Source organism: Athene cunicularia (genome assembly GCF_003259725.1).
Source record: "Athene cunicularia isolate RWA chromosome 1 unlocalized genomic scaffold, athCun1 chr1_part2, whole genome shotgun sequence".
NCBI classification, from domain to species: Eukaryota; Metazoa; Chordata; class Aves; order Strigiformes; family Strigidae; genus Athene; species Athene cunicularia.
Window position 1 is genome coordinate 4,324,278 of NW_020799092.1, and position 15,191 is coordinate 4,339,468.

The 15,191-nt window shown below is 44.2% G+C and overlaps 1 protein-coding gene across 1 annotated transcript in view; it reads left to right on the forward strand.

The window, feature by feature from the left end:
• GRIN2B (glutamate ionotropic receptor NMDA type subunit 2B) overlaps positions 1–15,191 on the forward strand; it is a 200,405-nt gene that overhangs the window by 15,420 nt on the left and 169,794 nt on the right. The window contains exon 2 of the mRNA XM_026840954.1: positions 12,426–12,854. Within this exon, the coding sequence (XP_026696755.1) occupies positions 12,444–12,854 (411 nt within the window). The 5' untranslated portion in view covers positions 12,426–12,443. The remainder of the gene's footprint in view (positions 1–12,425; positions 12,855–15,191) is intronic.

Genomic DNA, 15,191 nt, shown 5'->3' on the forward strand with positions numbered 1-15,191 from the left:
ATATATATATAGAGAGAGAGAGAGAGAGAGAGAGAGAGAGAGAGAGAGAGTGTATATATAAAAAATGACATACACACCCTCATTTTACTTTATACTTACTTCTGCAGTGAGAATGCACTAGTCTTTCAACATTGCTCTATGGCAGCGTAACCCAGGAAATGATGGGAATTGGAAGAAGAATTTGAGTGGGCATGGACTACAACATCTTTTCTCTTGACTCCAGGACTACTCCATTCTTTATCGACTGTCTCTGATCAACAGAAGAAATCCCCCAAAGCAGAGCAGTTGCCCTCAGTAAACTTGTCAATGATAATATACCCTGTGGCTGCCATTACCCCTCAAAGCCCCTTGTATTTCTCCACAGGTCTCACTCAGGTGCTCAGCAGGCACAGCTCAACATAGTTTGTGAAGTCTGACAGAATCACAGGGCATCAGGCTACAATCAGGTTTTCCAGGCAGGAGGATGTTCAGAGGTAGAAACTTAAGTTTTAGTCTGCACTTAATGGCAAAATTCCCCTCCTCTCCCTGCAAATACTGGGAAACTACAAGTTCAGAGGAACTGATAAAAGGGACTAATAACTGTGGTGAAACTGTCAAAGCTATTAGTTTTCTCCCCTGGCTTCCAGGGTTTGTTGAGTCTGCAGCTGTGGGGCACAAGGCCTTGTGCCCTCGGAATTACATCTGAGGTCTTTTCTATGAATCCCAGATTTCAGGCACCTCTGATATTGTAGCCCCAGACAGGACTCTCGGGATCTCCAGGCTCTGTGGTATAAGACCAGGATTTTTGTTTAGGAGGGATCCAGAGCTCCCAGGATTTCTGGCCATGCTCTAAAAGCCTGGTGACTCTGGTCTGGCCACCTTCCCCAGATCTGTTTAAAGTCTGAGGGTCTCCACTTCTAGGATCCACATTTAGGACATCTTGTATTTTGAGTTTCTGCAAGTGAATTGAAATGGAGCTGGGCTTTATATTTCCACTGCACAAGAGCTGCTGGAACCAGACTCCCTGGATCTGTGGCAGACCCACAGGGCACAGGAGATTTCTAGGTCTGGATTAAAATTGATGGATGGATGGGTCCTGGTGTTCAGAAGAGCTGCACCTCCAGCCCAGACCCTGGAGGCTGGCTACCTGTGCAGCTCTGCCTAGCTCTCCAAAGATCTGCATTGCTCTTGTTCTTCCTTGCCAGCAAGAAAGCTGCTTTGGAGTAGGTGAAAATGTGTCGTGAGCTGGAAGATATTTTCATGAGAATAGGCTTAACAAACTGGCATTTGCTGACAACATGTTGTTTCATCAGAAACTACTGATCAGCAGTATTTTGCAGTTTGAGTCGATGTGGCAAAGACGATACTGAATATCAGGGATTTTGCTTGGAAACCGACAACTATTTATGGTATTACAGCAATTCCTGTCTCTCTGCTCCTAGCTACACTAGAATTTATTGTCCTGAAGATCTTGGACATACAGGTTTTAATACACTCTGTTGGGATCCTGTGAGTAATGTTGGGTATGATCTCACAAGAAGACATTGCTGCCTTCAGGGAAGTGTGACGGAAGTAATAATAATAATAATAATAATAATCTCAGCTCCTGTAGCTTCTGTCGCTTCAGAGCCAAAAGTACTTTAAATACCATAAATAATTAAACATTCTAACTCTGTGAAGCAGAGAAGATGCATCTCCATCTTTCTGATGAAGAGAATAAGGCGAAGGGTGAGGAAGAAAACAATGGTGTTTACACTTTCAAAAAATGCTTATTGATTTAAATGGTGGTATGAAGGATTAGAACAAGACTTCACTTGTGGTACTTTCCCTCCATGCTTTCAAGATTTAAAACCAGATACCTAACAGTCTGAATACAAGTGAGCTAAGTGGTACTGAGGATGGACCAAAAATATGACAGTGGTTAAAATGAGGAATGGAATGACTGTAGGAGCCATGAAGGACAAAAAATGGATTAGAGATAAGTGATGGATGGAGAAGGATGAGAAGGGTGATAGATTAGGGCATATATTGTAGCTTTAAGGAAGTTCATGGGGAATATTGAAATTCTGGATTTTCCTTTATACTAAGCCCTCTTGTGCTGTTTTAAAAATGTAAACTGACCTTAAAGCATGTCACTCACAGCTGCCCTTTGTCTGTAATATTGATTTTTATTTACTGGTAAGGTATTCTTTATTGTGGCAACTGTCTGCTTTTGGTTATTGTTATCTTTTACTCTTGCTACTAATACTTTTTTTTTTCTTCCTGCTGCATATGTAAACTATAGTGACTTTTGTGTAAATGATATTATGAGGCCCAAAAGGGCTGATCTGCAGCCTGAGGAAGCCAGTGGTGGAGCTGGTCTGGGAGGGGGCATGGTCTGGTACATCCTTGTATGCATTGGCCAGCACATGGAGGGTTGAACAGCTAGATGAGCTGGGAAAGGTGACTGAGGCAGCCAGCATGTATGAATTTGAGAGGCTGGAGAAGACTGAGAACGGAGGAAGAAATGCATGGAAATGGCATTCAACTGAGACAAATCTTATCTGTTTGCTTACACTGGATTGGACCTTCCCATCCCTGTCCCTGCAACATCAACAGCCAGTGACTAGCCATGGTCCAGATTTGGCTTTGCCTGTGTATGTTTCCGTCACTGCAACTCTATAAATATGATCAAGTGCTGAGTGAGGGAGAGGTCAGTGACTGCTGGGCTGGGTCCCTCCAGCTGGGAAAGCTTTCTGGACACTATTGATTGAAAGTCTCAGTAAGACGAATCAGCCCTGACCTGTCGTACAATTGCAGGCACAGCATGGTCTGATGCACAGCACTAATGTACTGTGAAAGCATATTGTATCCAGCAGCTTGATGGCTAGTGCCTTACTGGTCATTGAACTCAGGGATACAAAGATAGGGAAAGGGGAGAGTGTTGGGTGGGGAGAGTAAAGAGGGAAAGGAAAAGAAAAATGAGACTACAAATAAAATTCTTGATTTGCAGTTGTAAATTCTCCCTTCACTCTGGCTTTAATATTTATTGTAAGGATTAAGTTTTTCTAAAGGCATGAGTAGTTTTTGGGATGCTTCTGGGTTGGAAGTATACAGACATCTTGAATGGCACTCTTTGTGGTGTCACACATTGGGTTTCCCTTATTACCACTTCTAGGTAGATTTTGTTTTGTTTTTCTATAAGTAGTGATAACAGGAACTTAAAAGTCCTTTACCAAGGATCAGAGTAGAGAAAAAGGGAAGGGACAAGGCACAGGCAATTACAAGGAAGGAGACCCACAACAAATTTTTCTGGGTACTCATCCGTCATTTTTGGTGATCTGACCGGAGCCAGCTTTTGACCCTTCTTGGCACCAATGGCTGTGGCATGCCTTTTTGCCCATGCTAAAAACACATCTTGGTCCTTCTCACTTCCAGATCAATTCCCTGTCTCATTTCATGAGCAAGGCTGGAGGTTTCATGGGGTACTTTGGTGACTAAACTCCCTTTTCCAAAATGCTCCATACCAGTGGAAATCAAGAGGTCATGAGGCTCCTGAGGGATGCTGTCATTTTGTGAAACACGGCCCATCAGTGTCTGTAGCAACGTGGCTTTGTCCTGGACCAGCTCACAGGATGTATCTCTCTCTCTCACTCCACCCTGCTGCTTGCCTCATATCTTTGTGTTCCAGGCATCAAGCTACCTTCTCTGCCATTTCTACTGTCTGGAACACCTTTATGAGAGCCTGATCAGGTCTGGTGAGCTCTGGCACTCTGCTTTAGGGCCGTTTAAGGTTTGCTGTAACACTGTGACAATGAACAGAGGTGGTGCAAATAGTTTCTTCTGGCTTGCCCTGCTGCATGGGCTTCAAGACTGAAACATGCACTTATGAAGATCTTTCCAAAGGGCTGGGCAGGTTTGTGTTTTAAAGCTGTATCCCATGTTATACATTGTATCTGAGGAGATTGACAGCAAACTGGAAGACTGTAGCCAAAGTGCAGGTGTAGTTTGAGGCTGTCTCCCTCTGGTTCAGATGCCCTTTTAGGATTCTCAGTATTGTAGAAGGAGGAGTCACTCAATTTCTGCGTAAAAAAAGAAAAATCATATTTTCTTTCCCACTTAGGGTATGTTTTAAGAAACCATTGTAATTTGGCTTTTACAGTGGTTATGTCTGGCATCCAAATAATGTAAGACTGTCTCTTGATGTGAGGCTCTGAGGAACCCTCGAGATTTCAGCACTGGTGTGGCATTTGGCAGCTGCCTTCAGGAGACAGTGCAGTCTCCGTCTGCCTGCTTTTTCTCTTTAAGGAAACGATGCAGGGAACAAACAGGTACTGAGTGAGATGCATGAGAAAGTCTGGGGAGTGGGAAAGTCTTTTCACCCTTGGAAGTAAAAATTCTCCTCAGTTTATAAATTTTGAAATTCAGTATAACCATATGCCAGTTCACAAAATGCAAAGTTCATTAAGGTTGAAAAGAAAACCTTTAATTAATACAGCAAGTAATGAGAAATGCTGAAGATGTGCTTCCGCAAACCATCCAAGTGAAGTTAAATGTGTGTTTCTCATGGATACTAATAGATCAGAGATATTTAAATCCCTAGCTTTTGGAAATTGCAGACTTCAATTACCTTATGTTATTAATGTGCTGTTGATTCCCACTTGGAAATGAAAAATGAAAAAAGAAGTGGAGAATTAAGAAAGGAAGGAAGGGGTTGCTGTGTGGATTACTGAATTGTTACGGTTCAGTTTAATTGGCAGAACTGGGGTTGCTCTGGTGCAGTGTTCTGCTGCCTGTTTAAACCTCATCTTGCACTTCAGGAGGCAAATTTGCTTTCAACTATGCTGAAATCCCTTTGGAGAGTCCCTGTGCACACAGTGACATGTCCCTTGCTTTCTCTGAGCCTGGATCCAGTTCTGAGATGGGGCAGACGACAGTCAGAAGTGGGAAACGGTGCATGTCTCGTAAGCTTTGAAACCCTTGTTTTAAATGGAGCATGCACGGAGTGACAGCTGTGGCAACTGAACCCTCCAGGTGGTGAGGATATTTCAGTCTCTGCCAGGGAGGGCCTGTCTCATCCTTCTAAACTTGTCCAAGCGGGATGCTGAGGGAGGGGTGAGATCCTGGCAGGGGCACAGTGGCTCCAGCCTGGCTCCACAAGCCAGGCTCACAGAGAGCGATGGCCGTGCCAAGCCTGTATGCCCTGGCATTTAGAAGTTGGCACTAGGCAATGCCAGACTGACCTGCTGTCTTGCTTAATGGCTTTTGTGTGTGTGATACTGACTCCTGCAGCTCTGCACGTGTGTGCCAGGCTGGGTAAACAGGTCAGACTTGCTGCTGCTCTCCCTATCTTCATCCTCCCTTGCTCATCCTGATGAGGAGCCAAGGGGACTCAACTTATGAGGAGGGATGAACAGAAGTGAACTTCTGCTGCAACAGAGGAAAGTCTCAAGGGGTGATCAGATAACCATCTACAAGCATTTTCAGGGTGGAGACTGTGAGTCGAGAGGGAGAAATTCTTTTGGCTGAATGAAGGAGATATTAGTGACAGGATAGCTGAGCAAAGGGAAAATTTAGACTGAGTTTGGGGAAACATTTCTAAATGTGAACCTTGGAGCTGTCTCCTAGCAGCAGTAATCCTATTGTTTGAGTTGTTTCAGTGCAGGTAGTGTGCTAAAGCAGATGCTGTAGACAGCAATCCTGAAGTGACTGGGGGAAGGGCAAGACTATTAAGCAGAAGATTTTAATTTGTAATTTCCATGAATCAGTTGGTGTTGGCCTCAACAGACGCTTGCAGGCTGTGGCTGTATCAGCTATCACCCATGATATGTAAAATATGTGGGTGGGAGGAAGTGGGAAGGACACTGGGAACTTACCCTTGGGCAAGCTTACAATAATGAGACATAGTTCTTCATATGTTGGGAATGGTATTGGTCTAATTGATGATCAAAGCATTCTTTGTACTGCCTTAAGTGTAAAGAGAGAATTGCTCTTCTCCTTTGGGTGTGGCAGAAAACGGGGAAGCACTTTTTCACCTTATCCTTGGATACACCTGTTGGATAGATGGAAGCAAACTAGCTGTTGGAGGTGGGGAGAAATGAATATGTGATATATGGGATGAATCTGGCACTGTCCAAGTCAGGGACAATTTTGTACCCGGTTTAGTAAAGAAAGAACAACTTGAAGTAAAATAGAGAATAGAAGTTAACATATGTGCTACTTTCCACCCAGTGACCATGGAAGGAAGACTAACAGCAAGGTAATGAGAGAGCTCCAAGGGCTTTGAAAGCTTTGGTTGGGGGTGTACTATGCATTCACCAAAAGAAAAAGGATGATTTGGGAGAAATAAGGGAAAAGAAGAATCATTTTGTAAGTTAGATAGAAATGAGTCTGTGGAACATCACAGGCATGGACAAAGGTACATGTTGGCAAGGGAGTGGCTGTGAAGAGCAGAAAGAAGACCTGGCCAAAAGACCTTGGAGAACTGTTTCTATCACTGTCATGGGAACATTTATATATCCGAATGAGAATATGTGATGTTTGAAACTAGTTAAAATAAACTAAAGTGGATCAGTTTTCATCTAAAACTACTGAAATGCTCTTGGAGGGGGTGTTTACTCAAAGTCACTATAATGAACCATTTAGGTCCAGGCGCTGGATTGTTCTTGCATTCATCACTGCATGGCACTTTCCATTGTCTCTAGCCTGTCATCTTCCTACTCTGGATGTATGGACATTTTCCTGTAGCATCATTCATTCTTTTTATCAGCACCTGAAGTGTGCAGGCGCTTCCAAGACACATCCATTGTGCCCCAGATCCATCTCCCTCTTCTTTGTATATATTTACAAAATTCCTGGAACAACAGGGCTGTGAGCCAGAAGAAGATTTATGGGCACTTATGTCACCTACCTGGGAAGCAGTAATATGGGGAACGCAGAGAAAGGGTTTGTCAACATACAAATAGACTGGGCTGAAGGTGCAGTAGGACTATGGTTAAAGCAGTGTTAGAACATGAGGAATGCTTCTTCAGAGGTATACAATATGCAGTGTGTCTGGATGGGGAAGATGGCAGTAACCATGAAAATGAGAGGCTGTCCTAAGATGAAATTGTGTTGCCAAAACTCAGGAAGTTGGAGAAACAGGTGTAAATTACGGTGTGATTTCTAGCTTTAAGCCCAGCTCTTGGGAGTAACAGTTTATGAGGCTGCAATCAGTCCTGCTCCTTTCTTTGCAGGGGTCTTCTCAGCTCCTGCAGTTTACCTGTAAAGCAGGTAGTAGACAAAAAGATTAAAAACGCACCAATCTTCTGCAGTTCGTAAACACAGAAACAGTGTTCTTCTTTGATCTGGATATACAGGCATTTCTTTGCCAGACAGTCCAGCAGCATGTCTAGTGCAATGATAACTTCCCTACAACAGCTTCTTCTAGTGCACTTGCTGTTCCCTGGTGGTATTTTGGATACCAGGCACAAAGCACCTTCCAGCTTCGTAGATTGTCTCACAGGTGAGATGGGTTTCTTCCTACGCCCAGCTAGGTCCTGAAACACAAGGTTTGCTTTTTGATTCATTGTCTGATACTGCTCAAACTGCCTGAGAAATTAAGCCAGTGTGAATTAAGATGCTGTCGAAGATGAGCAAATAACAAAGAGTAAGGTAACACTGGTGGCTAACACTAGGGCTGGCAGGACATCTGTGTCTAGGTAGTAGTAGGACAGAGGGTGGTGGTGAGTCCTGGAATTGGGCTAGTGGTCCAGGCTGAGAGTAGGGCTGGGGATTAGCATTGCATTTGATGCAGATGCAAAATCAGCTGTTGAATTCAGATTCTGTGGCTTGAAGTCCTCTAGCTGGTGCTGCGACTTCATCAGAGCTCCCAGTGAGCAAAGCCCACAAAGCACTGGGATATGAACTTCCCCATGTCCCTCTAGGGAAGTACATAAGCAGGAGGCTGGAGGTAGGTGATGCTCTTTGTCCAGTATGCAGCTAATGTGCCCGCAAATTTCCCTGGTGGCTAGTACACACTGTTTAGCCTCCCATCACAAGCATCAACCTCCTCCTAATTAGGAAAGCTGCCTTCAAGACAACTTTTAGTCTTGGACTGCAGTATTACAGGACTTCTTTTCTTCTTGCTGTCTCAAGCTTGGAGATAGGGTTTTGGGGGCCTGAAAATAGCCCCCCAAGGGACTATTGTGCAAGGCTGAACAGCTGGCGCAATTGCAGCAGAAGGAGGTACCAGCATCAGCACATGACAGAACTGCCCCCAAACTCCTGGGACCAGCCTGTGTTCTGCCTCAGTTTCTTTGTTTGACCTGAAGATTGACTAGCTTTGCAGTACACTGCCTGAATAGTTCTTTATTTACAGTTAGCCTGGTTGAATGCACAGTGACCTATTTGTGTACTTTCTGTATTTTGAAATATTGTCCAGAAATATCACTAAATGCTGAGCTGTATTTTGCCTGTGCAGCCTAGTAATTTTCTATTAATACTTATCTTAGATCTGATCTACATAAAAATGCAGTGTCAAATAAGGCTTTCATGATATTTTTAAGCAATCTAACCTTTGGTCCTGGCCAAATTCCAATCTGAATAATTACTGTCTGACTACCTACATTTCTCTTGCATTTTCAATTGGAGAAGTTAGCTTTCCCTTCCCATTTTAACAGTGATTGTGTAACATTGCTCTGCAGCACTAAGTAGATGGTGCATTCCTCTACAATAGTGGATATGTTTTATTGGTAAGTAAAATGAGATTATAGAGGTATAATGGTTTTACAGGCATGTTTATACCTAAATATAGATACGTCTGTAAAAAGCACTTTATCTAATGGCCCTGTCATATATTATTTTCCAGGGAGAAAGGGACCACGTAATAGCGTAGAGTAACGTGTAAAGGATTTTACTTACCAGAGTGGAGTTTAGGAATTGATAAATTGTTTTGGCGTGGCAAAATCACAGAAGAGACTCAAACACTGTTGCCCCACACCACCACCAAGGGAAAAAGCTGCTCATGTAAAATACTTTGTAATAAAACATATTGGCACATTTTAAAAATAATTCTTGACTTGTGAAATTAGAATCTAACAATATTAAAATTACTTGCAAAAAACTAAGGGCAAATGCCGTGTTCTACACCTTCAGCCTTGTCAGGTGCTTGTGAGTTTCTCCGTGTGTGAATTTCTCTATTTCTCTTCTACACTGGAAACAAGAACACCACTTAGGAGGAGGTCTGCATGCTGCCTCCAGTGCTTCCTTGATTGGGTGCCTCAAACTTTTGCCTTTGAGAAGAGTAGAAATTAATGTGTAAAACTTGCTGCTGTGTATGCAAAAACACATTTTCACAGTAGTTCTGGGGCCACTTTAACCTGATAAGAAGTCTGTGCTGGTTCACCCCTGACTCTACTATCACACGTTCAAAAGGGTCTTGTAGTGAGCCAGACCAGAGCAGAAAAGAGAGATGTGGTTGGTGCTGGGATGTTTGTCCCTGTTACTAACAGCCAGCACTTGCATGTGAGCAGAAGTGTGGGTAGTGCCTACTGCTTGTGAACAGTAGTCAGCTCCAAGGAGGGTAGGGAGGGGATTGTAACACCATGAGCACACCTGTTGCAGTCTTTGAGCAGCTTAACTCCATGGTGTGAACCTGCTGCTGCCTTGTGGGAGCTAAATAGTGCAAATCACCACTCATCCCTGGATTGGGTGTGATTTACTGGCCCTCCCCTGCTTAATCATACCCCTGTGTCCCATCCTGTAAGTGAGCCCAGCCTGGAACTGGTACCTGCTATTCCCTCAAAAGGACACTGGTCTCTGGCATGCAGACCACCCATGGAGCACCTAAAACACATTGTGAGCATGACAGAAGTGTTACATGTGAGTGAGAGCTGTCCTGAGTGGTACAACACAGACTACTTAAACATTGCTCTGTATGATCCAGAGGGGGCTTATGGCTGAGGATCCAAATTGGAGATGCCAGATTGGCTGTGGAGACACTGACAACCTCCTCTTCACATCAGCCTCTTCCTAGCCCTGGCTGCTTCCTGTAAAGCCTGAGGCTCTGGCACTGTACAGGGAACTCCATCACATTCTGTTAAATGGAAAAATCTGCTTGGGGGGCACATCCCATGAGCTAGACACCCAGCAGATTGGTGCCTATGCGCTCTTCAGGATCTGGGCTCTTTTCTGCTGCTTGGAGGTACATGCTAGGAATTTGTTGGCTTTGATGCAGGTAAAGAGAGGGGAATGGGTTCCCTGGCCAGCATCTTTCCCTGTGGCAGAAGTCTGATTTTGGGCGTGAAGGCAGACAGCTGCCATGATTGTCTGAATAGCTCCTGCATTGTTGCCAACCTGGCCCTGGGTTGGAAGGCCCCATAAAGTATTCCTGGTGGGAGAGGGGCTGGGAAAAAACTACACTCTGCTCCCTGGGCATCACAGCTAGCCATTGCCTAACCAAGCGTAATATACTGTGTGAGACTATGCAGAGGGATCGCAGGAGACATATTTTAAAGAGAACAAATATAGCATTAAAGGGAGTGAGCAAGAGAGTGAGAGACAGAAAGCATATAGAGTGCATTAAAGTTAATAAAGCATTGCAGGAGTGGGGACTGCATTTCACTGTGAAGGAATCTAATTTGGTGACTCGTAATTGGAGGATAACAGTCCTGCTGGAATGAAGTTAGCTGTTCATTTTGCCAAACTCTCAAAGTTTCTTGGTTATCCTTGTGAGCGTCTCTCAGAAAGTGGATCTGTCAGAGTTTAGAATTGATTGGTGCTTCACACCCGTGGTCCCTTTCAGCCTCCTAAGTGGATTTAGTTTGGTGCATATTTGTTATCTATTTTATTATCTGCTTACTTATCCAGTAATATCAATGCAGGATACGTTCTCTCTGCTTACATGACAATGAGGGATCAGGTGCTGAGCTCATGTTCTCCTGGGCAGGGTAAAATGGGGCTCCATGTGCCCTTTCCCTATGGGTGGCTGGTGACAGGCAGGGCTGTTTCATGGACTTCCAGCTTCCCCAGATCTTGCCAGTCTTGTCACTGCTGCTGTGGCTTTCTGTACATTTGATAGAGGCATGTGTAGCAGCAAACAGTATGGAAGGGTCCCATTCATGGATCCCCAAGACCAGAGGTGTAGCACAAAGAAGTGCAGGGCTGGGGTATTTATTCCAAGTATGCCTGGCTGATGAAGAACATGGTAATGGGCATGATTAGCTGAGCAGGACCTTTTGTGTTGAGGGAAAGCCTTCTTAAGTTTGCAATGGCTGAAATCTCTTTGGGACAGCAGCATAGCCCTGGGTGGGCACACTGAGCAGTGCTGCCTCCCACAGAATGGGCAGATGCTGCTCTGTTTTTGTCCCTAGACCAGGGGTGTTCTGTTATTTACACTGCATAGGTGCTGCAAGGATTAATTTGCTAGTGGTTGTAAAGTGCCTTGAGGATGAAAAGTGTTGTGGAGATGTGAACTGTTATTAAAATGAGACCGTATAAAGACAGATCTAGGAACAATCCCACAGGGAACAGTCCTGCTCAGTCAGGGGCTGGAGGGATGACCTCATCAGGTTTTTCCATTTCTATTGTTATGATTACAAAATAAAGTGGACATGTTCAGGCAAAAGATCGGTGTAATATCCCTGGCTGGAGTAGCTGAGGGTGAACCTTTCTAAGCTCTATGGGTCTTTCTGCTTCTGGGCAAAAAAACCTGTCATATGGGCTTTGGGGAAATGTCTTCCCCACACTGCACTGATCCAGTTTTTTCCATGACCACTGGGAAATTTTGTGTTTGTTGCTTTTTAAAGAGAAATGAATCTTATACGAATGAAAGGCCTATGGCTTGACTGTACTACAGATTGGAGATGTGTGTGTCCTGGTGGTAGGAAGGTTGTATGTAATGGATACACACACACACATATACACATCCAATGGCCTTGGACATTTGTCCTGACATTATTCTGGAGGGGCTGTGCTGAGAAAGTAAAAAGGAGTCCGTATCTGCCTGGTCCCTTCAGCCTCCCTGCCTATACCTCCAGCAGAAGGCCAAACTGATCACAAGCACCAATAATTCCTTTGTGTTGAGGGTGAGCACTTAGACATGGGCTTGACATAAGCAATTAGTTTCACAAAGACAGCTGATCAGCCATCAAAAGACAATGCTCTATCACTTTTGACTTGGGTTTCAGAGTGACATGGGCCTCAAGAGATTACATGATCACATCTTCTGCTGACAGCTGTTCTTTGAAGTGAGTCCAGACTCTGAAGTAGAGGCTGGACTGGTCTGATCCTCACCCCTGATTTTAACAGAGCCCTGAATGTAGCCAAAGGGCTGGGCATCAGGCAAGAAGGATGGGCAAGGAGGAGAGCTAGTGGCTGAGGAAAATCAGTGTATCTGCCTTGAAGGCTGAGTGCATTATTGACTTGTCAATTAATCACTTTCCCTTTCTCTTACTTTCCCCCTTTCCTTTTTTTTCTTCCTCGCTCAGGGAGTGTAAGAGCTGAAGATGAGGCCCAGGGTGGAGTGCTACTCTCCAAGGTTTTGGCTGGTGCTGGCAGTCCTTGCGACGACAGGGAGCGGGGCCTATGCCCAGAAAAGCCACCCAAGCATTGGCATTGCAGTCATCCTGGTGGGGACTTCAGACGAAGTGGCCATCAAAGATGCCCACGAGAAAGATGACTTTCACCACCTCTCAGTGGTGCCTCGGGTGGAGCTGGTGGCCATGAATGAGACAGATCCCAAGAGCATCATTACTCGCATCTGTGACCTCATGTCAGACCGGAAGATTCAAGGGGTGGTATTTGCTGATGACACAGACCAGGAAGCCATTGCCCAGATCCTGGACTTCATCTCTGCCCAGACCCTCACACCCATCCTGGGCATCCATGGAGGCTCCTCTATGATCATGGCAGATAAGGTAAATTTGAGCTTCCTTCTATTGCAGACCTGCAGATGGAAACTGAAAACCAGAAAGAAATATCTTATTCTGTGATCCTCAGGTGTAGTTTCATGGGGCTGAAGGGTTGGGGGATTAGAGAGTTTCAGATTCTAAAAGAGATTAAAAGAACTAACTGTGTGTAGCACTGCTGAGAAGAGCCTATTAATCATGTGGAATTATCTGCAACAGAGAAAAAATGAGGAGGGAAAGGAGCAGGTAGAAGAGAGCTGCAGAAAAATCAGCCCTATTCTTCTTCCTTAGAAAGGGTAAAGAGCCCCTGACGATTGTGATTATTTTTGGGTTTGGTATTATTTTTGCCTGTGTTTTACCTTAGAGGAGCCAAGGATGCTAGCTTGTGTTTTTTCTGCATGCAGCTGGAGGACATAGTGGTATTTTCAGGGACATTTAATACAACTCTTACATCTTAATTGGAAAATAATTGAATCTTTAATAAAGCCATCCTCTCTTGGAAGTGTTCATTAGCTCCTGAAGCTAAATAGGTGTTAACTAAAGCAACTAGCCAGTCTGAACCAGTCCAGTTAAGTCTTTCATTTTCCACTGCACTAATTTATTCCTTCATATCCCCGACATTTCACTGTTTTCCCAGACCCCAGCCAGTCTTCTGGGGAATTACTAAACAAGCAAGCCTTCCCACTAGTGGTTTTGAACAGGGCAAGATGCAGAGGGAGTACCATCCTTGGGCAGCTGAAAACTCTCATTTTAGGAGTCTCCATGGGTTGCAGCTGGATCTGACACAAGTCTTCCCCCTGCGGTGAACAGAGGACCCAGCAATTCACAACTGAATGTGCATTTGGCCAGATGGTGTGGCTAACAGTGGCCTCTGGACTGCTGTGGGCCAGAGGGAATACCTGAGAGAAGGGGGCTGTCCTTTTCCCTGCAGGCTCAGTGCCAGATAGAATTGGGGCCAAGCCCTTTACTAGGAAAACTCTCTTGACCATACTTTGTGCATCACAAAGAAGTAAACAAGGACACAAGCCGTGACAGCCTTTTTCTTTTACAGGTCACTCTTAAGTGAGCCTGAGCCATTTAACTAGGCAGAATTGGGTCTAATTATATGAAGGGGGAGAATTCAGCTGGCCTCTATTGCAGTTTTTCCTCAGAAAGAGATCTAGTGGGCTGAGAAATCCAGGCATTTCCTGTTTTATTTCCTTGTAAATAAATAATCCAGTGCAGGTTAATGTAGGTGAGTAGATGGGAATAAATTAATCCCAAATTATTTTCTCACTCTGACCAACCATTCAGCTGCCAAATAACATACAGTTATTATGCAGTATTATTTTCTTGTATTAGCCATTGAACTAAAGTAGTCACTGAATAAAATAATCACAGGCCTTTTTTTTCTCTCTCTCCTTGAATAGCTGCACATGTGCTAAAGTCATTCTGCCCCTTTCCACCCACAATAAAGCTTTTCTGATTGGAGGACAATCAGACAGTAATGCTGCATCTTGATGCTCTCCTGCCTGCTGCATTGCATGGTTATTGATGTCTGTGCAAAAGAGGTCTGAAGCATTACTTGAGTGCTGCAGTTCACACTTGTGGTGGCATTTTACATCTTCTTTGAACAAGCGTAAGCGTTACTGATGCCAGCCCTCCTAAGCACTGGGAAAAGGTCCTTGTGACTTTGAACGTGGCAGATCAAATTCTGATTTCAGATTCCCGTGGTGTAAATGCAGCATAGTCTCATTGCCTTTGGCAGGATTAGATCAGATTTATGCTGCTGTAATTCAAAGAAAAATTTGGCCTATTGAACTTTGTAAAGATTTTTTTTCTTTCTACCTATCTGTAGCCTCTCCTTGGGAAGGCAGCATCTCCTGTGAATGCCCTGTGTATCCCACTGGCTTGCTTCTAGAGAGCAGGTATCCCATAGGGAGCTCAAAGGTGGAAGGAAGCCTTATGAATGGAGACCTCTGTTTTACCAAACTCCCTTTTATTGTAGTTTTTCAGACAGGAGAAGCAGGTTACATAGAAAGATCTGCAGTTTTAGGAAAGGCCAAGATTTCTTTTAAACATAAATTGAAAAGGCTGACCTTTACAGCTTCTGATTCACAGGTGCGTAATCTTTAGTGGATAATATCTATGTGATAAATTGAATTAAAATATGGTAGAGAGTAAATACATTGATATTCTACTAAAAATACTGAAGTTAGCATGGTAGGTCCTTAAGCAATCTGTTTTCCAGAAGGCCTTGACAGAGGCTTTGCTTTTAGTGACTCTTAGTCATGTTCTTTGCAGATGAGTTGCGTGGCTGGGGTTTGATCCTGCAAGTATGGATTGCTTCTTTCAGCATCCCCTCAA